General features: G+C 28.7%; 1 protein-coding gene across 1 annotated transcript in view; it reads left to right on the plus strand.

Moving 5' to 3' along the window:
• Positions 1–7,611: 7,611 nt before the first annotated feature.
• The window catches only part of LOC142323789 (NCK-interacting protein with SH3 domain), a 66,667-nt gene continuing 49,006 nt past the window's right edge, over positions 7,612–25,272 (plus strand). Inside the window, exons 1-6 of the mRNA XM_075363998.1 lie at positions 7,612–7,893; positions 8,081–8,298; positions 10,656–10,898; positions 13,530–13,907; positions 17,420–17,722; positions 22,817–23,019. Of these exons, the coding sequence (XP_075220113.1) occupies positions 7,863–7,893; positions 8,081–8,298; positions 10,656–10,898; positions 13,530–13,907; positions 17,420–17,722; positions 22,817–23,019 (1,376 nt within the window). The 5' untranslated portion in view covers positions 7,612–7,862. The remainder of the gene's footprint in view (positions 7,894–8,080; positions 8,299–10,655; positions 10,899–13,529; positions 13,908–17,419; positions 17,723–22,816; positions 23,020–25,272) is intronic.

The following is a 25,272-nucleotide window of genomic DNA, read 5'->3' on the forward strand; positions in this document are numbered from 1 at the left end:
AGTTATGTGACTATCACCTTTTTTAATTTTACTGTCACAATTTTTAATTTAAATTTTAAAAAAAAATTTGAATTTAAAAATTTTTATTTTTAATTTTTGTTTTGATAAAAATTCTTTTACCAATTTTAGATTTTAAATCTTATGTATAGTATAGGATTTTTAATTTCAATTTTAATGTGTAATTTAGTACGAATGATTTGAAAAATTATATAGAGCAACCAATGATGTGAGGAACACGCAAAAGCGCTGTTGCTTGAATTATGGAATAAGGTAGATGTCATCCTATTTTACTTTATTATTCTGTACTTTGGTTGATGTACCCAGAACTGATACTCTAAATGTACTGATTCTGATTATTAAAGTAAAAAACCACCTCAGTACTGCTGAATATAAATCACATACTTTAGACACTAATTTTCATGATTATGATTTTCAAGGCTCTTCTAATTATTATACTGTCAAGAATGAAAGCTGAGAATTCAATTACACTGGTTGTGAAAAGAATTACTGTATTTAAATACCAATGAAGAATTCTAAAAAAAAAAAACAAAGAAGTAAAAACAATGAAGCGCTATTTATTTAATTGAAATTGAATGTTTAAAAAGAAACAAGCATGTTAATGTTTGGCATTACAATCAGATGGAAAAGTAATGGGAACGTTAAATAAAAATTGATCATGTTTTGTCTGACCAGAATGTGGTGGCTATTCTGACAAAGTATTACGTTAGATTTATGTAGGTTTTTAAATGTACTGGCAAAGTGAAAGATATAATATTTCGGAATAATAATTAAATTCATAATTAAACTACTGACCAGTTTATACTTGCACACTACATTTAATTCAAAGATATCAGTCAAAATCTCTAACAGCCATGGAAATGCCATACTATGGGATTAAATGCCATGCAATAAATCATTTACTACAGAATGACTTAAAAATGCACTTGGTTACAAATACTTCTCACATATAACCTGAATGCTAAAATATCTGTAATATATTTGGAAAATCTTTCCTAAACACATGTATCTTGAACAAAATCGAACAGGGACCTTTGATGACATCCATTACATAATTACCAGAAAGCTATCACACAATGAAAGTTAATTCACTCACAATAAACTACAACTATCTTCTCACAAAGTTATACCACATACCATCTTATAATTATCACCTTGTGTGTGAATATTTTCATGCCAAAATTAAGCCACTGAGCCAATCCAGCTCACGTCAGATCTTACATATGTCATCTCATTTACTATTCATAACTAATAAGTATTTGAAGAATTGTGGATGATATAAAATAAAGAAAAAAGAAAATTCTGAAGATAATTATCAATTTTACATACATGATGAAATTGAGTATTGAGTAGCCTGTGGTTATGGTTTCTTTTTTATTTTTTTTTTCGTGTGAACATATGACTGGTCAGTAAGAAATTTAAACACAATGCAAAAGTTTATAAACAACTAGTTGTTAAGTTACTTAGATGTTAAGTTGAACACGTTACATCAGTAACATGTTCAAACTTAATGTACATTATTAAAGTTAACAGTGTAGTGCTCATATCTTTTCTTTTTCCTGTTTAATCCCTGGGAGTTGTCGTTCAGTTATTACTTCAGAGGATGAATGAGGATGATATGTATGGGTGTAAATGAAGTGTAGTCTTGTACAGTCTCAGTTCAACCATTCCTGAGATCTGTGGTTAATTGAAACCCAACCACCAAAGAACACTGGTATCCATGATCTAATATTCAAATCCGTATAAAAGTAACTGCCTTTACTAGGATTTGAACGTTGGAACTCTCGACTTCAAAATCAGCTGATTTAGGAAGACGTGTTTGCCACTAGACCAACCAGTGGGTAAAGTGCACGTAACTACTACTACATAAACAGCATAATATTTTAACAGCTGAGTTAATTAGAAATTGGAGCTATTTTTTATGTCTTCATGTACACAATAATAACAATTTCCTTTATTTATATATATATCAATTTGAAATATTTTATGTACAAATATGTATGAATAAACAGTATGATCTACAGTCATAAAACCAAAACTTATCCAAAGTATATCCAATAAATAAATGAATACTATTAATGTAATGTTAATGTAACTTTAATATAATGAATGTTATTGTACTGATAAAATATCAGTACAGTAACATTACATTATATATGTATAACAAAAAATTACATATATAACAACAATATTTTATACATAAGTGAAATCAGGAATGGGTAGGTGTACTACACAAAAAAAAATAAATGAAACTAGTTCAGCAATTGCCAAGATAGGTCGCTGGAAACTAAAATGAAACCTTGATCATAAAATACACAATAATAAAAAGAAAGACTTGGTTAAAGGCCATCGTATGATTAAAAATAGTAAATGTAACCAATACTAATAATAATAATAAATATATGAAAATATTAAATAAATAGAATATACACAAAAATAATAAAAGTTTAGAAGACATTAATGAAAATTATTTGATAACATATTATTTTTACACTTTAAACAAAACAGGAGAAAATTATTTCTTTTTTGTTGATATTATTTAAAAACTCATTGGTGGAGTAATACTGATTTTGTAAACGAATCTTTTAATTTTATTTGAAATAAATTAACGAGAAGGTCTTTTAAATAGGCCAGTTAATTTTTTTTTTTTTAATTTTTAGTGGAAGCAAGACAAGACTGTTTTTCAAACACCAAAATATGTTCTGAGTTACATAAAAAAAGTCTGGTATCTGATCTGATAGAGGTTGATATTACTATTTTTAGGAATATAAATCAAAGATAATCCTATTGTAAAAAAATATGAACACATATGTAAATTAGAATTTTAATTTACTAAATATCAAGCTACATGATTCATACTTACAGACATCAAACAAATGGTGTGGTGCCTGTTGATTCAGAATGAGCTAACAGCCAGCCCACTTTTGCATCTTGTAAACTTGTTTTAATTTTTTGAAGAAACCACAACAGCTATACTTCAAGTAGAACTATACACAGACATAATAAATATTTACTAATAATGACGAGTTTGGAATTTTATTAAGAAACTTCAATGCAAATTTATTTAGTACTCTTATACTAACATTATTGGTTTAATATTGTTACAGATAAAATCAACTTCATCATCCTATGAAAATGAGAATATTACCCATGCAATTAGCAATGTTAAATCTACCTGAAAAATGCAACACAATGGTTTTATCAATATTCAAATTTATGGTTAAATCCATTCTGTGAATTATTTCTGAACTGCTAAGATATTCTTTTAGTCCTTTAAAATAACCAGTGCTATACAATTATATCATATGTCTGTGATACAATGTATTGTTACACAATTTAAGACAATGATTTAAATGCTGAATAGTCTCATCTTATGTTTATTACCATATGAATAAGGGTTTTATTTTAGAATGAAATTGTCTTTATTAGTCATATAGAACACTAAGTAGTGAATGCATACTTCTAAGTCATGTAGAACACTTGTTTACATTAGTGTATGTACAGAGTAAATTCTTAATATTGAAACACTTGAGCAATGACCTAGAAAAAAAACTCTTTATAGCTCATTTTAGCTGTCACACACAGTTTACTCATTTTAATACTTTTAAACAGTGGGTGAGAAACTTCATAAAATAATAAAATATTTCATGATTCTACAAAAGTAAGCAAAATGTATGACTGAATAATAATAATATGTGTATGAACGAATAATTCAACCTTAAATCAACAAGATGCTCATGTTCTTTGTGTCTTTGTAAGTTTCAAATGAAATATAGATTCACTACTGGCACTAACCAAAACACCAGTATAATCTGCAAACAGAAAGTAAACAAAAAAAAGTTACTTCTAGTTATATTGATTCTAGTTTCTTTTGGTAAAATATAAGATGGAAATTTTTTTTTTTGAAGGGGTGAAAAGCGCTTTTGTGTTACACCTAGAAAAAAAAAACAAAAAAAGCACACACAACACTAAACTAAAAAATTTAATAAACAAAAACTTACAACTAATATCATAGCTAAACTACCACAACTAATATGACAGACGTAAACTTAAAATAAAATATTTTTAATTAAAATAAAAGCAAACATAAAAAATTTAACTAAGCATAAATGAAATTTAACAAAGTCTGAGAGGAGTGTAAAGGGCTTCTTGGATAACAGCAATATTAAATAACTAACATAAAAACCTAACAATTATAAAAAAAAAAAACAACAAAGCAAAAACAGTATTAAATTCTATTTTTAATATACTGAACTGTCAGAGAAATAACAACAACCGGTCTAAAATCTCCTTATTACTGCCCATTGAATGTTTCTAGGCAATTTAAAGTCCTAAGATCACATAACATATGCATTCCACAAGGATGTGACACACAGCGGCTGTGGCATCATATGCATACTTGTGCATTTTCTCCTGACATCAAAAACTCATGAGTAGGTCTCGTATTAGAAGGAAAAGAATTTTTTTTTTAATTTACCAAATGTAAATTTAAAAAGTATTTCATTATTTTTTTTTTTTGTATGAATTATAAATATTGTTTTTAGTGGTGTAGTAAAACTCCTACGTCTTAATTCAATGAGATTTACTAATGGAAGCATTCCCTGTATTCTTTACTGACAATGCCAAGATTGTAAGGAAAGAAATGCAGGTATGAATGCAATGAATTAATTTTTCGGAACATATTATACCTCATATATTTGTATGACTAATAATTTACCCAAAACGTTACAGTAGCTGGGGGATTTATGATTTCCTAAAATGTCTTTCGCAACACTTAAAATGACTTTGACAAACTTTTCAATTTGGCTTAACACTTCTTCAAATTGTCTATCGCTAATCAAAGTTCTTATTTGGGGACCCACAAAAATTCCTTCCTTGATTTTAACATCACTAACATGAGGTAACTTTATTTTCAAATAAAATGAAATCCAGCACCATTCTTATGCATTGCTTTAGCAATGTTTTTGAAAAGTCCTAATTTTAAGTGGGGCAGAGGTAGAAGAATCACATCATTTTCAAGTTAACTATTAGGGGATACACAACATTTTTCTGTCAAGATGTAAGTACTGGCTTTGGTTATTCCTTTCTGATATAATGATTTGTCTTGTCCCTGCTGACCCGTTTGTATAAAAAGCAACAAAATTTAGTGTAGATAAATTGCGAACACATTAATAATCAATCCAATGACTTTTAAATTGCAAAAAATAGTCCAACACTTGACGTATTGAATTTTTTCTAACAGGATTTTTTTCATATTGTCATATGTTTCTAACAAGTTAGTTGCATAAGCTAATGGAACATGGAACAGAAGAAAATATACTGTCAGTGACTAAAGGAAAGCCTTTAAATTAGTTTTCAAAGAATCAATAAATAGTCTCCATTCTGTAGAGTTACATTCATGATGAAGTACTTCCATGACAGCACAAGTATTTTGACACTATACTAAATTCTTTTCTTCAGAATATAAACTTTTATTGACGATTACACCAGAAACACACTTTAGTGTCATTATGAAGATGAAACCAGCCTTTCAACCTAGATTCCAAAAGCTTGGCTTGTTTCTTCGACAAGTTCAAATCCAAAACAAAGTCGTTCTAACACTGAGTTATCAAATGAGGTTCAAAGAGGATTCTGCTGCAAAAGTAGAATCATCTTGGTCCTAATGACAAACTTCATTGACTAACCCATTTTCTGATCAAACATTTAATGTTAAATGTGTTAGAGGATGCAGTACAGATTCACCATGAGAGAATGGCCTTATAGCTGACAGTTAATTCAGTTACTACACTGTATTTGGATTTACTACTTACTTTTATCATTACAATACAGAAATAACAGTCTACATCAAATGGTCCTGTGGTTCATTCCACATCATTGGTGTGGCAAAACTCAGGGGCTGATAATCCCTAGCCCAGTCTGTCAGATATTTTACATAGACGGAATATCAGATGAGAGGGGCCTAATTCTTGTCTTGATCCCCAACTACATAGTCAAAATATAGTTTGTAACATTTTTTTAATTTAGTGGAGTCAAACTTCATGTTTGTTCTTTAAATGTCAAACCTCCACATACATAACAGAAGCTATCTGGATCATTTACGAACTTCCTAATGATGAGTTGTGTTATTCACTAACACAACACATTTCACACAGTAAATCACAAAACAGAATGAAACCTCGTACATGCATATGCAGCGAACATTTAATTAATGCTAGTGTGTTAATTGTACGACTCAGAAAACTGCTCTGTGCTGACAAGTAAAAACCTACAGTAAATGAATCATGCATAAACAGTTATTTACTTCATAATGTTATGTTTGTATCCAACCCTTCAGTTAGATATCATTAAAATATTCTTTTATGTAAACAAGTTATCCTTAAAAAAATACGTATTATTCCACAAAAGCAATACTTCAAAAATGTTATCACATAAAAACTGTGGATGATGAAAAAATTCTGATTTCATTTTTGAATTCAGCATAAAAAGTTACATTGAGAACACAATAAAACTTTCATATGATGACTGTGTTTATTGGCGTAATTTTTAAATGTGTTTTATTACATCTAAAGATATGGTGTCCTGCATTCTGTTATAGAGCTGCAAACCAACAGCCACAGTCACCAATTATTTCAAAAACAATACATTTTAGCTCATCCAGATTGCTGTTTGCACTGGCAACGGTTGTGCTTTGGTATAAAGTACAATCTCTGATATCAAGTTACGTAGCAGATCTTTAATCAGTATCTGGAACAAAAAAGCCCTATAGATTAAGTTCATCACATTCAACTTATTCAAATCCAGAACACACTGCTACCAATATTAAGGTAATATCTTAGTTTGTAAAAAGAATCTCTCCTTATAACATTTATTAAAATTTCAAAGAATCATATTTTAAAACAATATTGAAGTCCATTTATACTAAAATAATCTTCTATGCTATTAAAATAAATATTTCCCAGTTTTCTTACATGTTTAATGATTGATATGTAGTTTAGTCCATATCTTATTTAGTCAATTACTCAAGCATGCTGACAGAAGAAAAAATTATTAGATGTTTTATCTGACAAAATCTACACTAATATTATTATTTGCTTCTAATAATTATTAATTATAACAAAATGAGTCCATGAGTAAAAAATGAATATACTATTTAAATATTTGAAAAGTAAAATAATTTAGATTAATAACAACAAAACAATAATAATAATATTATACTGTAAATAATAACGTAACATTACTAAAACTGTAAAAATAAGTGTAACTAGTAATTATTACTAATGATGATTTTTTGATTGCTATTATAACAGAGAATTCTTTTCGAACTGTGACAATATCGGTAAATAGTTTCGATATATCTCAATATCGATACATAGAAAGTTCTCTAAATTAAATTAATCTTCATAGAAGAAAAATGTTTTATTTTTAGTGAAGTGGGACTTCTTTATTTAAAAAAAAGACATTTAATTACTTGATATTTAAACCTAATTAATTGAGTATTTTCATATTTATTTTTGTAAATTATTTATAATTTTATTAAAATTAAGGGTTGGACTAATTATAATAGGAACAATATTATAAAGGCAGTGTATTCATTCTGAGTTTTGAAGGATTTTAAACGCCTGAGATTGATTTCTAGTGTTTTGTTTACTATACGTTTTGCTTGGAAGTGATTTTTCATATTATTTTTCGCTGAGTTTTTATTTATATTTTAAGAGTTTCCTGGTTTATTGCCGATTCTCTTGTTATTCTAACCTATTTTTTAGGTTAGAAATTGGTTAATATATTGAAGATGTTTAATTTGTTGAAGTGGTAAATAAATAAGTTAAATTATAAATATAAATAATATGAGCGATCAACTGAATGCACTTCAAAAATGTGAGTCGATTGAATTTTTAAGTATATATTTTGTCATCTAAGTGTTTATTCTGTTTTACTGTCTTGTGTAGAATCTTTATTGAAGTTATATATTTTAAGTTTGTTTTCATTATCCTTTTGATAAATTTGTGTACAAATATGACTACTATTTTCATATCATATCTGTGTTGTTTTTAATTTTTTCTAGATGGCTATAAAACAGAAGCAGTAGTAGATGCAGAGGATTGTGAAATGTTAAGAGCTTTATATGATTTTAAAGCTACAATTGAGCAAACATTGGATTTTTCAAGAAATGACCATTTTATATTGCATTCATCCAGCAATAAAGAAAGGAATTGGTGGCATGTTGTAAATTCTGAAGGAAGAATTGGTTATATACCATCCAATTATGTAGAAATTATCCATGTATGTATTTGAATACTTTTATTAATAATACTAATAACCTATATATTTATAAAAATTTTAATTATTTTTAATTTACTCAGTGTTAAGTGCAAAATGTATTAGAGCAGGAATAGCCGGAACAGTGTCATTAATTCATGAGTGCTGTACCTTGAAGGCATAACATTATTTTCAAAAACTTTATTTACATTTACTGTTATTTATGTAGTTTTTCTGTAATATTTTCTTAACCATAACAGACCACACCTTATAAACTCTGTGACTTAAATAAATTTCAGGAAAAATAACTGTATGAAATTGTGTATTTTTTTATATGATTCTCTTTTAGAGGGCTGAAAATACTTACAGTTGGTGCTTTACATTATTTTTTAACAAGTTTTTTTTTACTCTTGACATGTTATAGTATTTCATATTTAAGTGAAAAAGATAAATTTTATGAAGATTCTTTGATTACAACATAACATTGTTGTTTTCTAGTGATTGGTAGATGTCATAAGCATATTATGGAATAGCATTTTTTATTCATTACTACTGATCTTGAACCTATCCGGTTATCTGCTAAGAAGTGAATTTGTTTGCAATTTAGATGTCTTCATTCCATTTTTATCTTTGTTGTTAGTTAAAAATTTGTTTTTAAAATTTTAAATTCATTATTGTAATGGTGTTTTTGATTGAATAATATAATGAATACTAAAAGTGATAAATATTAAGTATTTTCTGTCTATGCATGTTACTACTACACATCCATATGTTTATTATTCATTAGTTATGAATCCTCTTTTGTTTTGTTGCTGTCTCAGTGCACTTGATGATTTAATAATGTATGTACGTATGAATTTGACGTGTATTTTATTTAGTTATTGAATAAATGAAAAATTAAATGATGTGATCATATTCTTGCAATGGTATAATATTTTACGTAATCCTAGGAGATGTGTTTGCCGCTGTAACATGAGTTTATTTACACAGTATTGATGGACATGAACAAAAGACAGATGTAATGAATTTAAGCAGTTAAGGCAGGATTCTTCCTCAGTGGATTAAAATTACCGTTCTGTAAAAGTGTGTTAATTTTTTTTATTTTTGGTAAAAAAACTTATTTACTGAACTACAATTTAATAAAGATATAAGGGTAGACTGGGTGAATTATGTATGAGAAATGTGTGCGTTCTCTTTGTTAAATAATAATGCAGTGATCAGTGGCCCCTGGATTATCCATCTTAATCTGTTTACATTCTGCTTAAACAGAAAAATTGTGTTAATCTTTAACAAAAAAAAAATCTTTAATAAAAACGTGCCTTAATCTTGAACAGAAAAATTAATGCTGGCCATGGGCTGAGCAATGAGTGTTTTGGGAGGTTTGTGGAGAGAATAATGAATGCTTTTAGTTATAGTAGAAAATAGTTGCAAAAATGTTTCTGGATCATTCAGCAACGTATCAGACCAGGAACACAGTCATTTCCAATCTGTGGAAGGCATATCGGGAAATCCAAAATTTATTAAGCATTTCTCTTCGATGAACTGTAAACTATACTGAAAATTTTATAAATCCTTTATCTGGTGGTAATACACAAATGATAGAAAGCACATGGAGATTAACTGCACTGCAATAAAGTGGAGTGCAACATGTGACATTCCAATATTGCGATGACAGTTTATTTAAACAAATTTTACCACGCATAGCAGCATATTGATCACACAGTAAAGGTAAGTAATTGATGATTATTTATTTGATTTATACCTTATGAAATAAATTAAAGACGTAATAAGATTAAGATGAAAAAAAAACAAAATATAATTCATTTCTTGACAAATTACTGGAAAGACCCCTGATCTCATATTATACAACTGAAAATGTCTTACTTATAATAGATTAATTAGGAAATTATTTTATTGCCTCAGTACATTTTTTATGAATATTAAGTAAATTATTGAAGAAAATATTATTAATTCTTTAAAAGAAATTTTTATGCAGTTAATTTCATCATGATTGAAAAGTTTTTAAATAATTGATTGTAGGGAATTACTTTATAGAGGAAAATTAAAAAAAATCAAAATGTATAAAAAGAATCCTTTTATTACAATTTTTAAATGTTACTATGCTTAAAAAAATTTCCTGATCATATTCACAATGTTTGGAAGCCTTATCATACGGAGTTAAGTGATATCAGTTTTGTTTTAGTATCGGCAGATTATATAGATATTTTTATTGTTGATATACTATTGTAATTTTGTGAGGTTTTTTATTAAGCCAATATAGTACTTTACTGTAATAATTTTTATTGATTACAAATCTTTTCAGTTCATTAAAGAGAACTCTTAAGATTGATTTTCTGACAATTATGATATTTTGTTTGTAGGCGAGCCCGAAGTGTGTAATAGGATTTTTAAATAAATGTATCACATTGTTACAAAGAGAGTTGTCATCTACTGAAAGTGGTGGGGGTAAGAGACAGCAGCTGTTAAAGGAATTAACTGAACGAAGGAGAAGAATTGAAGGAGGAATGAGGTCTCCTATACCACCAAGACCACCAACTAGAGGTCTTTCTTCTAGTCCAAGTATTTCACCGTGTGATTTCTCATCTACTGCAACACCTACTAAAGTAATTGGATGTGAATATATTATATTACACGTTTAATTATATATAAGTATTGTTTATATTTATTTATCATTGAATTACATTGACTGTATTTTCAGTAATATTTAGTTAATAAAAACATCTAAGGTTTGATCACATCTTATGTTCTTAATTATGAGTAAAAACTTTTCTTGAGACAGTGACTAGTGACACCATCATTACTTACAGATTGATTGTAACAATATTACCTTGCTTTTTATTTATTATGAAGGTTTATAGTATGATTTATTTTTAATATAGTAAGCTGTTAAAACATATGTGTGATTTTCACATGATAAATCCTGAAGGCTAAGGTTGTTTTATGGGGAGTATTTGATAAGTCATGTAAAAAAGACACAAGTTTTTTAATAAAGATCTTCTTTATTTATCAGCCTAATTTCTTTTCAAAACTATACACTTTCCATTGATAATCAAGTTTTTTGATCCCATCCTTACAGTATGATTCATCTGAGTGTACAAAGTAGGCAGATATTTTGCCAATAACTTCTATCATTTTGCAAAACTCTGTATCTGACAAGTCGCTTCTTTATATTTTGAAACAGTTAATAGTTTGAAAATGCTAGTAAGTGAAACGCAAAAAAGATTTTGTAGCATAATTCGAACAGTTTTGTTGTCACTGTCATAGAAAAGGAACATTGTCTTGGTAAACAAAGAATTTTCTTTATTGTTAATTGTGGATTGTGGACATTTTTTCTTTATTTTGTCTTCAAGTAATCCAGAAAAATTGCATAATTTATTGTCCACATATTATTTTATTGCTCTCCAGAAAGTCATTGATTACTTCAGAAACACCCCAAAATAATAGTCCAAGAGACTGTTGTATGGTCAGATGTTCCTTTGGGATCAGTAGGTACAAGGCCCTGTTTCCCAATTGAAACCCACTGTTTTGAATATTGTTTGGTTTCAGGTGTATCCCAGTTTCACCAATGTTATGAAACTGCAAAAATTCCTCTCAAATGTGATGAAATAGTCCAAACTGTTTATAGAAATGTTTACTCATTTATGATTTTTATCAGTTGTTAGCAAACACATCTATATTTTACAGAGAATTTTCACATATTTAAATATTCTTGCAGAAAACACCAATTGAGATGCGTATTGTCTGGGCAATCTTGTGCACTTTCTATCCCCAACACCAATCATAATTTTTTAAACATTTTCTACAGTTATAAAACAGATCATTAACATGCTTAACAAATCATCCAGACCTTCATCCTCATATGATCACTCCATAAATAACCAGATCATTTATAAACTATTTTAATTGATATAGTTCACTCATTATAATATTTATTCAGTTTGGTTTTATTTTCCTATACAGTTTTGCCTTTCAAAAAATAATATTTGATCCAAACATGAAATTCTTTTGATTGTTTTTTTGACAGATCACTGTATGTGAAACAACTGCCAACAATAGAATTATGAATGTACCTGACTGACATATGGTGTATGCTTATAGCAGCGATGTGGGAATCTAAGAATGATATTACCAATGTAATATGAGCCCCAACTCTCAACTTACTGCACTTACTTATCAAACCCCCCCCCTCCTACATTCTGCTGATTTTTTAATAGAGAGATTGTATCATAAAGTTCATATGGCATGATTTTATTGAATAATAATTTTTTAAATGCTGCTAAGCTTTTACCATAGCATATTTTTTTTGTAATATCATTTTATAGCCCATTACTGAAACTTATAAAAACTTGTGATTAATAAGTAAATAGAACATGCTGAAAAAATTATTTAAATCTTAATAATCTTTCAAGTGTGTGCATGTATGTGTGAACCTGCTAGGGGTTTATGATTAACTTTCAAGTGGTTGCATCCCACTTTTTCAATTTCATTATAAATGTAAATATTCTGAATCAAGATATATAGCAGTCCCCGTTTTCATCTTTTTCCTTTATAACAATTTTTTTCTCTATCATTTATAACATAACCTTTGTTTCATAAAAGTTTATTGAGTATTATTTTTACATCAAGTGAATTGACTGACTCTCTTTAATATTTATATTATTCCTAGGATTCACTTTTGTATGATTAGATAGACTCTTAGGCCTTTTCATATGCCATGTGCTTATTCCAGTCCTCTAATATCCCCTGACCTTTTTTTGATATATGTCTAACATGTAATTAAATTATTTAAAAGATGCTAGTTCAAGTGAACCATGAATGTAAGAGTTAACTATGAGAGCAACAGCTTTAAATTATTAATGGGTTTATTTACAATTCCCAATTTGTTTAAAAGGATCGTTTACTAATTCCCAGTTTGTTTCAACACACCTGCATAGAATATAATATCATGCATACATTGTTTACTACGGATCTATGTAATTTATGTTATTTGAATAATAAAAATGAAATAGAAAAACAGTAATAAAACTTCACCTTTTACTTATATGCAATTGCTGTTATTTCAATTTTTTGGTTTTACTGTTCATATGAATTTTGTTGTTTATATTACAGTTACAACAATTTTCATATTTATCGTCCATTGTTAAGAAGTTAATACTTTGTTATAAAAATAATTAATTAATTTTACTTTTACTTTGCCTGTATATTTTTATTTGTTTGTATTGTTTCTTCAACAGACGCTTAAGAAATCAGCTACTGCTCAGTCTATAAGTACAACTATCGTGAAACAGCCAGTTAGAATATCTATGTCTGATTCAACAAATTGTTGTACTCCTGCTGCAGCTGCATTGCTTACACCAAGCATTAACAACAGAGTAAAAGATAAAACATTGGATGATAATGATAAAATAATAAATAGTGACTATGATAACAGTAGGGATGATGTGAATGTTGGTACTGTTGCTGTTACCACAGGTTGTAGTAAAGTATGTTCAAATGAAGAAAGGGCCACTGTTAAGCAGCCTGATGTCAATACAAGTAATAATGTTGTTGAGAATAATCACAATAATTTGAGCACTGTCACTGAAACTGATGTTTATAGGCTTGTTAATCAAGTAAGTTATTTATTATTAAACTTACCTGTAAAACACGTTCTTAAATTTGCAAATACTATTCCTACAAACATGAATATTTTAATTCTATTCTACTATCAGTGAATTTTCTGAGCATTTCCCCTGTACCTGATCTCACTTATGGTACGTACGTATTCATGAGAAGGTGTTGAATTAACACTAAATAGTTCTAACATTACATATTTTAGTAATTTTCTAACATTGAAACTGGTATCTGCTGATCTGATAGAAATAGTGAACCATATTAGATCTGGTTTCCACCAGTTCTTTCTGGTCGTATTTTTTTCTTATAGAATTGCCAGTTAATGATATTTTATACTTAAAGTGTTTAAGAGCAAATTGTGAGCTTTTATTTACGTTTGTTTCTTATAGAACTCTGTTGTATTTTTTTATGGAACCACTTGTGACTATAATATACACACAGATTGTTCCTAGAGTTTTTTGATACACATCTGCCAATGTGAGTATCTTCTATTTCTTTTAAAAAGATTATTTGATTTCATTTTGTGTTCAAAATTATATTTAAAGATTATTTACTCTGGAAATCTTTGAAAGGATATTGGATAAAGGAACAAATGGAACACCAGTTGGTGAGTACAGATTCAGGAGGGGAAAGTTCATAGTTCAGTTGATCTGTATCATGTGACAAGTGTTGTAGAAGAGTTGGGAGTTAGGAAAGCTCATACTGTAACCTTGGTAGATATTAAGAAATCCTGTGGTAGCTTTCTCATAAGGAAAATATGGATAGCTGTATGAAGGAAATGTTTCTTCACAGAAATTATAGAAAGGTTTAAATGTATATACAAAAATTGTGAAGCACAGTAGGACCACAATAGTTGAGTATAAGTTTTGACGTGGAAACTGGACTTAGACAAGACGTTGCACTCTAATCATTGTTATTTGCCATCATTTTGATTATAATCCTTAAAGAGGTGAAGAAATAACAGTATGGTTATTTATTGATGACATTGTTTTGGAAAAAAAAAAATAGGTTATTACTCAAAAAATTGCATTACTGTGATCAGAAGAAAATCTCAAAGCAGTATTCTGCAAATATAATGAGCACTAAAAATTGTTAAAATGTTTAGGTATTTAGATTGTGTTGTATGTAAGTATCTGAGGAATGAACAAATGGTATACTGACAGTAGAGTGATATGACAGGAGGATTTTACTAAAGCATTAAAAGTTTAATATAGAACTAGGACGTATGAATGAGATGCAAACAAACAATTACCATGAATTAAATGCAGTATTCTAACATGCAGTTCAGTCTTGTTTGACTACAGAATCGAAGAAAGTAAAATATAGTTGTCTGAGATGAAGTTTATCAGAAGCATGGCAGAAAATAGAAGATAAAATTAAGTAAGAAAATCTGCGGTAAGAGAAGACCTAGGATGTAGTAACTGCAGGAGAGAATTAAACCAGGCAGACTAATCTGGTTTGAGCACTTGCAGAGAATACCAGGTAGAAGATTTCCAAAATAAATTTTCATTATAAATATAAATGGAAATTTAGAAAGAGATTTTTAGGCTGTTTAAAGAAAGACCTGAAATAAAGAACAAAGGTGGGAAGATTTTTGAGGTGCAGTGGAGAGGCATAATTGAGTTGGAGATTCATATTCTACCTAACCTAATAAATTTTGGATAAAGGGAAAAGATGATAAAACAGAGTTATTAGTGCATTATATTTAACAAAATGTTCAATTGAACATTTTGAATTATAAGTATATGAATTGTACAGATTATGTATATGTAAAAAAACATGTGCGATTATTGAATTTTATATTTATTTAATTTTTTTCATTTGTACTGCTACTCATAATTTTTTTGATGTGTAATATTGTTTGATGGACTTAATATTCAAAAATGATAATTATTGGTGTTAGTTGTTTTTTGTGCAAATTTCAGAATTTTTATAATTAATTCATATTGGTAAACAACGTTTACAAATTATCAAATATATTATACCAAACAGTTACTTGTATTTTTAAAATCATAATTAACATATTAAAAATAAAATATAAAAGATAAATATTCAAATTTTCCAATGCATTTATAATGATGTTTTTTTACAGTGTCACCAGGCTTTAACACTTTCAATAGATTTCTTAAAAATGAATATACTATTACAACATGGACATTTTTTCTAATATTTTATTATAATAATTGTAAAATAAAACTTAAGAATATTATGTTATAACAATAATTTATAAAATATTAATTATATATAACAAAAGTAAAATAATACAAATAAATTATATGTTAAAATGTAAATATGCATGATTCTGTAAGTTACAAATTATGTTTTGAGTAGAATTACTTACCTTGACTAGATGAATATTACTTTGTCAGACATTGTTCCTTTTCTTTCATTAAGTTGCCTGTGTATTGTTTCTATTACTAATATGAATACTGTAATTATGTGAAACTCAATATGAGTTGTAACAACTGAAAATGGCAGTCCAAGAACAAGTATGCCAGATGTTTTTGGAAACATTAGATTTACTGTTGCTGTGATGTATTTACTGTTGTTTGTTTTTGCTGGGGTGAAAATACGAGGCGTGTTTTTAAGGTAAGGTCTTTTTGAATTTGCCACCTATATACACAATGTAAACAGATTGCGCTTACGTGGCTCAATTATTTCAATCAATAGTTAGCTGTTAACAACAATAGTTTAGTTCATTTTATTTTTGTTTATATTCATCCATTTATAATGAGTGCTACAATTCAATCCTGCCAAGTGTAAAGTACGAGGGGTAATCTGATTTTTGTGGCTGAATTCTACTGGCAAATTTGTAACATTTATGGGCTGAATATTGTGAGTAATGCTAAAGTAAGACTGTTCATTTTGAGGAGGTCGAACAAATGTTGATGATGAAGAATGTAGTGGCTGGCTGGCTAATGTAGTGATGAAGAATGTAGTCTGTAATAATGGATGATTTGATTGAAAAAGTTGACAAAAAAATTTTAGTAAACCATATTTTATGATTTTCAATGGTGACAATACCTGCCCACTGTCGACAAATCAGAAAGTGAGATGATTTGAGAAAGTCTTGTTGGAAAATCTTCAGTCATCCCCCTATAGCCCTAACTTAGCTCCTAGGGATTATTTTCTTTTTCTTCATCTTAAACAGTGGCTTTTGTCACAAAAATTTGATGATGATGACAAATTGAAAAATGGTATTATTACATGGTTTTTGTGACAGCATTCTGGGAGCAGAATTTCTTGAAGGAGGAATGAAGACGCTAGTGAAATGCTATGAAAAATGTGTTGAAGGTGTATGTAATGTAGCAACTTCATGCAAATGGTTAAGATGTTTGAGTATATGTATTGTTTAAATAGTCTTAAAAATTAAATTTATAATAAACTTAAAATTTAAGACTGAAAAATCGTGTGTATAATATTATATTAATGGATGAATAAGTTTCTTTGCAGGTTTCTTTTAATAATTAAAAAAATAAATAAATCATTTGGTATGGTTTTTATTTCCAAGGTTCGAAGGCACACAGAATTAGCATTTGAATTATCACGTGTAGCTGTTGGAGTTGTTATAACAGATTTAATGGATATATTACCATCGTCATCATCTGCTACACTAACTACTATGATTGAGATGTTAAAAGGGGATTTAAATCCACCAGAACATCTTTTGGATGAAACACATGATGCATGTAGATTGCGGACAGTTCTTTCAGAATTGGTCACTTGTAAGGAAGATGCTCAGCAAAGATCATGGGAATTGTATGAAGATGAATCTACCATATCTGAATATTTGAAAGAACTTATCTCTATTCTTGTGAGTATATATATATATATATATATATTTTTTTTTTTACATTTACATATATTTCAATAGAAATTGAAAGGTTCATAAAGACAGTAAAGTCTTAGATCTTTTATCTATGAGATAGCATACTTTTTTAACATTATTCGTAAGAGATATACATAAAAATTAAAGAATCTTCTAATGCTTTGTAATATAATTTGAACTGTGGCAAACATGTCAGGCTCACTCTGAATTAAGCTGTCTTAATTTTTTTTTATATTTATACAATTATTATTAAAATCTGCCTTGTAGTTCATCTGTTTGGGAAGTAGTGTTTTATTTTAAATTTATGTATATAATACAGCACTGATAATTCAAATTAATGTGAAGCCAAATTTTTCTTCAAATTAATTAAAAAATCTGATTATTGAAAAAAAAATTAATTTAGTAATTTTGATTATTAAAAGTTAGCTTATATTGCAATAATTGATAGCTTACCATGATTATTTTTTTCTTTACTTATTTATTTTAACTCCAACATGAATACATAATACATACACAAAAAAGACAGAAATGATTACAATGCAATGTATTATATAAATTGTTAAGTGCTCAGTTTTAATTTAGTATGCACTGATATTTTATCAATGTACTATGTTGATAAATTTACCACCCTGATATTAATAAAGATATTACTGTAGTTGCATATGAAAATATACTACCTAAAGCAAAAGTTTACCTTAGGTAGGAGTATCAGATCAGCACTCTAATTCCCAACATACACAGACACACATCCAGTTTTCTTCAGTTTTTATACACACACATGCGCGTGACTCACTCACTCATTCATTTTCTCCTCACATTCATTTTCATACTAACAGCGAATATCTCAGCTAACCAGGGCTCGATGGTGAAGTAAGCACCCAGAGAGGCCCCTAGTCACCCGGGTTTCTGTTCTATCTATACATCTATAACAGCATCAGATCCCCTCAGCCATCCTCCGCAGGGCTCAAAATCCAAGGAAACCAGCAACTATCCTAATTATCATTAACTATATTTATTTAAGTATTACAATTTTATTTCAGTATGTAGCTTTAAGGATTCAACCCTGAGGATGAATGTATAACTTAAGCAGACGTACTATCACTTTTCTGCATAGTTTTTGTCACCTAAAGTCAAGGTTATCTTGATTTTCCTATCTAAATCTGAAAGTTTAACAGTTTTCCTGTATTTTTTTTAAGTTTCAGAGATTGTTTAGTACAAAAACTATTGAATTTGACAGTAGTCAAATTGTAATAAGTATTTTAAGAAATGCTGACCTGTGAGTGTCAGCATTTCTTAAAAAGATTCTGCAATAATTGTCAATCATTCCTTCATTTAACTGAAACTCAATTACAAATTATATTCTATTAAAAAATATGCTCAGTTTTTATTAAAAATACTTATTTCTTTTATTTATTATTATTATCTTAGCATAGGATCACTGTAGTTGGTCCATTATCCAAGTCTCTTATCTAAGTCTCTTCTCTGTTTGGGCCTTGTAGTCCTCCCAGTACTTTTTCATTTGTTTCAATCTTTGTGCCCTTTCTAGTGTTGAAATTGTTTGTGTTGTGAGTGTGAAGTGTGTTTTTGTTTTTGATTTTCTGTGGTGTCTTCTGGTATAAGGCCAATTTCCTTCAGATCCTCTTATTTCTCTTATCCAACTGAATCCTGTCTTTGGTGTTTTTCGAGTCGAGTTTGTTCTGTACTAGCTGTTTAAGAAGTCTTGTATCTTGCATCCTCATGATGTATGTCTAAAGAATCCTAGTCTCCCCTTACGCATGGTATCAGTGATTGGTTCTAACTCTTCATACATGACTTTGGTGGGCACAATCCACCATTGTCCATCTTTCTGATACTGTTTATTGATGCAGGTTCTTCCAATTCTTTCAATTTTCTGGAGTCTGTCTGTCTTTGATTGTTCATTCAGGTGGAGGAGTATTTCTGCTGTGTAAGTGGCTTCTGGTTTGCAACTTTGTTATAGTGCCTTATTTTTGCATTTATTGATAGGCATTTTTTATTGTAAGTGTATCAGGTTAATTTTCGAGCTTTAGCTAATTTGTTTCTTCGTATTTGGGTCAAGATTTTTTTTATTTAGGTTGTTTGTTATTATTTCTCCAAGGTATTTAAATTGGGATACTATTTTGATTTTATTACTGCTTATGTTTACTTCTTTAAATCATGTTTGTTTTTGGGGCATAATTTCTGTCTTTTCAATTGATATTTTGAGGCCAGATTTATTTGTAATGTTTTGAAGTTCTAATATCTGTGATTTAGCTTTGTTCATGTTTTTTGGTTGCAGTGCCAAATTGTCAGCGAAACCAAGATAGTTTTTTTTATTTTTCAGCCTATTTTTACTGTTGGGGGCCTTTTTTAAGCCATTCCCTCATTACCATTTCTAGAGTGCAGTTGAATAATAGCGGTGAGAGCCCATAGTCTTGGCACAGTATTGATCTCAAATAGTTCACAGAGCTCGCCTCTGAATTTTACCTTCGATTTGGTGTTTGTGAGGGTCAGTTTTATCATGTATATTAATTTGGTATAGTGTCCAAGGCATCTTAGATTTTTAGTAGGGGTTCTCTGTGGATGCAATCATAAGCTTTTTTGAAATTTACTAATGTTATCACCATGTCTCTGTTCCTTTTCCTGTTGTAATCCATTATTAGCTTCAGACTCACAATCTGGTCTGGACAGCTCCTTCATGGTCTGAAACCTCCCTGGTACTCTCCTAGTTCTTTCTCAAGTTTTGAACCGATTCTGTTGAAGATGTTTCTTGAAAGAATTTTGTATGTTGTGTCTAGGAATGAGATTCCCCTGTAATTGTTAGTCTGTTCTATCCCCTTTTTTGTGTAGTGGATGGATGAGGGCTGTCATTCAGTGTTCTGGTAGTTCTTCTTTAATCCAGATGTTGAAAAGCTGTTGATGAAGGACAATATTTGCTGATCTTCCTGCATGTTTCCAGATATCTACAAAAGTTTGATCTCCTACCACTTTGTAATTCTTCATCTCATCCAGTGCTTGGTAGACTTCTTTTATTGTGGGAGGGTTGATGTTTTGTAGTGTGTTGTTATTTGGGTGTTGGTGTTGAAGTTTAGGAGTTCTGTTGGTTCTTTGCAATTTAGGAGTTTGTTGAAATATTCAGCTATGATTTCCATGTTTATTGTTATGGGCCAGTTTACCGTTTTTGTTCTTTATTAGTAGGGTTGGGGGTTCGTATTTTTGGATCTGATTTTGAAGGTTTTGTAGTAGTCTCTCGACTGTGTTTTATTAAATTCTTCTTCTGTTGACTTCAGAGTGTCTTTATGGTATTGTCTTTTTGTTTTCCTTAGGGTTGCGGTGGTTTCTTGTGTTTATTATGATTTACAGTCAAAACTTTTGTTAAAATATGTCATTTCCTGTCAAAAGCAGTACGTGATCTATTAAATTTATTTAAAAAAAGATTTTATATTATCATGTTTTTCCATTTTTGAATTTATGGAATTCATCATATCATAAATATTATCAATAGATTTTATAACATCCCTTTATTCTTGTTTCGATTTTACAATTTCCTTTTCAATGACATCAGAGTTACGTAAAATCAAATTCAATTTATTATCAATTGATAAACTCTCTTAAATTTGTTTTCCCTCTTCTTCTGTCCTCCTAAACCAGACCTTGTTCTTGATACCATTTAAAATTGCTGAATTATTAATTCATTTAATAACTTTACTAAATAAAAAAATTAATTTTCAATAAATACTGATTGTGCAAAAAACAAGATTACATCTATTACCATTCCACTCAATAAATAACTTACAGAATAAGAACCAATGAAATAACAGAACTCCACAGAAACACATCCACTCACACTGACATCTTTCTGATAACTGATTAACTTTTATGTAATTGCATTTGCATTAGTACACAGTAACCATACTTACTCTGAGATCACAGACTATGTCACTACTTTTTTTCTGATTCAAAGCTAATTTAACATTCAGCTGCAACATGTGTTTTCAGTTAGCTCATAGTACTAGTTAGCAAGTCTGTTCTTGACTAGAATCCTTCATGTAATGCTAGATTATACAGTAATGCACAATAAATACCAAACAGAGTTAATTACAATATGAATAAAATAGCTATTACAGATTTATTTTTTATGTATTTACTGTAGAATAAAAAGAATGATGTCATTACTGCATCCACTGATTAATAGAAATGTACTAGGAAGAATATTTTTATGTATGAGAATGTTTATTATGATTTACATTCAAAATTTTTGTTAAAATATGTCATTTCCCGTCAAAAGCAGTACATGATCTATACTACTGTTCAGGAATGTGAGTCATTCATGATCACGTAGCAGTATTTTTTCTCTTCTCTGTTTCTAGTCAAAATATACACATATATTTATATTTTTAGTATAAAAAAATTTTGTATTAATATTTAATGATTTTATTATTAGAGAAAATAAAATATGTTAATGCTTTTTGTAATATTTATGTTTATTTTGGGTTTGACTTATCTTTATTTTAAATTATAGTGAGCTTTGATTATTAAAACCTCATTTTATATGACTACAGACTATAAGATTTTTCTAGGAATTTATTTTCTTATATCATTATTTGCTTAATTAATATCTGTATAAATTATTAGATTGATCATATAAAATTACTATAATGGCCTTATACAATGCATTATTTAAAATTAATTTAATTAAATTTATTATTGTATTTCATTATTTAAAGTATATCCTTAAGATGGATTAGTGCAGGCAGTGTAAAAAAATGTATACTATTGTCGTTCATTAGAGAAGGTTCACTACATAATGGTACATGTACAAGATTAAAAATCGGCATAACATTACCATTAACCTGTGACCAACATGGCATGAATACTCATGTCATGTTCTGTGCTGGGCACCAAATGTTGGTGTCTCTTCAGAATTTACACAACATAATTCTTTGTTAAGCTGAGTGTATAGATAGATGTTAGTTATAATTGTGTATGTGTGATTAAAATTGACTATTTTTTTTATTTACAAACTATTTCAATTATTATAATAATAGTTTGGCCTAAAATTTGTTATTTATCTGATTTTAGAATGATGCAGATTCTGCTATTTGTCGTAGATTATTAAGTAGGGATAAATTCAGAGATGTTAGTGACTTATTGGAATATTATCAGATGGAAGTACGTTGGTCCATTAGGAAATTATTATTAGAAGCATTTTCATCGATGTGCAGCTTACATTCCACCGTAATAACTTTGTTTTTAAATTCAATTCTGCCCATGGAATTAGCCAGGTAATTTATTTGATTTGTTTATTATAGAAGCTGCATTTAACTACATTTATTTTTCTTGTTAGTGTTATTTTTTAATTAAAATTGTATTGACAACATAAATGTTTTGTCAGGCATTTAATATTAAGCATCACCAGTATATACTGAAAATAATTATTTAATTGCTCTTATATATAATTTTTTCGCGCATAATATGTTAAAATAAACCCCTACTAGAACTATTTTACCGAGTAATTTGCACAGTTGAAAAATTGGATTACATAATTACAATAATAAATCTGACATTAATACTATGCATGATAAGTTCCGTTTAGTCAAAGATTTGAAGAGCAACAGCCACACCTAGGTATATTTTTTAAGTAAATATACATATGAATAACAGTGCCTTAAAAGTCATATGTCCAAATGTGAAGTAATGTTAACTGGGTTTAATAAAAGTTATTAAAAGAGATTAAAGATATAAAAATGAAAGTGACAAAATTCTAAGTGCATAGAATATGATCTCATGCAGAGGAGAGCTGTAAATTGTCTCATACAAGCCATATCATATTATTGATGTGCATAGCTGCTCATTTGGCAGAGCAGGTTACCTTGGCCAGTGACTGAAAAGTAATAATGATTTTATGTTGCTCAGCAGGAGCAACTGATCCATTGAATGTTTTATGGTCTGTAAGACAGTGTTATAACTGCTGGTGAAAAAAAAGAATGAAAATTTATAGGATAGAAAGTTATTTTACAAATGTTATTAACACTTTTGTTGTTATTTGAAATACTTCCATAGATCACTCTGCCTATGTAAAATTCAGTAGTACTGACATTTGGTGCGTGATTGATATTAATTTGTAAGGCATCAGTATTGTGGGTGCTGTACCTTTGCTATGCATTACTATTTGGAACAGAGAATATTGTTCTTGATCAGTAGTTCACTGTTTTGCATTTCATATTTGTATGTTATATTACGGAATTTGATAAAATTTAAAAATTCATGTAGAGCAGAGAGCAGCATTATACAGCATTACTGTTCCAATTTGCATTTTGCTGTTGTTTTTTTCTTTTTTTTGGGTGGAGTAATAACAAAATAGCAGGACTATTCTTTTTATTTATTACTAGTCCGTATCTGTTATGCACTTATATACAAGAACAAAGCCAAATAAATAAGCTAATCAATGCATTACAATAATTAAAATCCATAATGTAATATGGTAAAGAATAGAGAATCAGAGAACTGCCATCTTGCTATGTATAGTTTGATAAACTCTGGTTTTTAATTCTGTTTAATTGTTACACAATGCAATGATATATTAATATATACTTAATGGAGCTTGTGAAAATGTCTTTGGTCAGACTAATGCAATTATGTCAACTAGCATTACTGGCATCAGAAGGTCTGCGTGTCCTTAGCATCGGTATCTTCACATAGGTACTGTTATACGAGGTCTGTATTTTTTAAGGAATACTTTGATTTATACTATTATATTTTTAATATGTATACTGAAAATATATAATTGGAAAAACATTTTATACAGAACATATATAATGGTGGAATGTATAGTCTTTGTTTTGCATCCATAAAATTTTGAGGTTAAATCCCAGTCAATATTGACATTCTTAACTTGCTACTTACACAACATGATACTGTGAAAATTAGAATGTTAAGCTTGACCTCAAGTATTAGTACATTATCTTTATTAATGTATTTTATTTTCTAATTGTTATTCTGACATTTTCAGTTGTTTAAGAACCATCAAGTTGTAAAGTTTGTGGTTTTAAGTATACCAGCTTTCCCCGTACTTTTCATGTCATTTGTATTTTATTGAGGATTGCATGCATTTCAAAATTATTTTATGTTTAAAAGTAATTTTTATTTATATGTACTTGGCTAGAAAAAGCTGTCCCAAGATTGAGCACCGCTTTTGTAAAAGATTAAAAATATTTAATTCCTTTGTTTTTATCAGATAAAAAATGCAGGGACCTATTACAACATCATTTGGAAATTATATACTTACTATTTAAGATTTATTACGTATAATGTTTGAAAATAGAAATTATTTTTTTTATTTTATGAATTTTCTTCCAAAATGAATAATTATTGAATGATAAGAATATTTTTAAAACTAATCATAATTAATATATTTTGAAAAATATAGGTAAGAGAAAAAGAACATGATATAAGAAAATAATAATAATCATTGGATTGATAACTACTTATTAGTGAAAAGAATCAAAATGAAACATTTTCTCTTTTGTGTGCTTTTA

The sequence above is a fragment of the Lycorma delicatula genome, chromosome 4 (assembly GCF_047948215.1).
Source record: "Lycorma delicatula isolate Av1 chromosome 4, ASM4794821v1, whole genome shotgun sequence".
Classification (NCBI taxonomy): domain Eukaryota; kingdom Metazoa; phylum Arthropoda; class Insecta; order Hemiptera; family Fulgoridae; genus Lycorma; species Lycorma delicatula.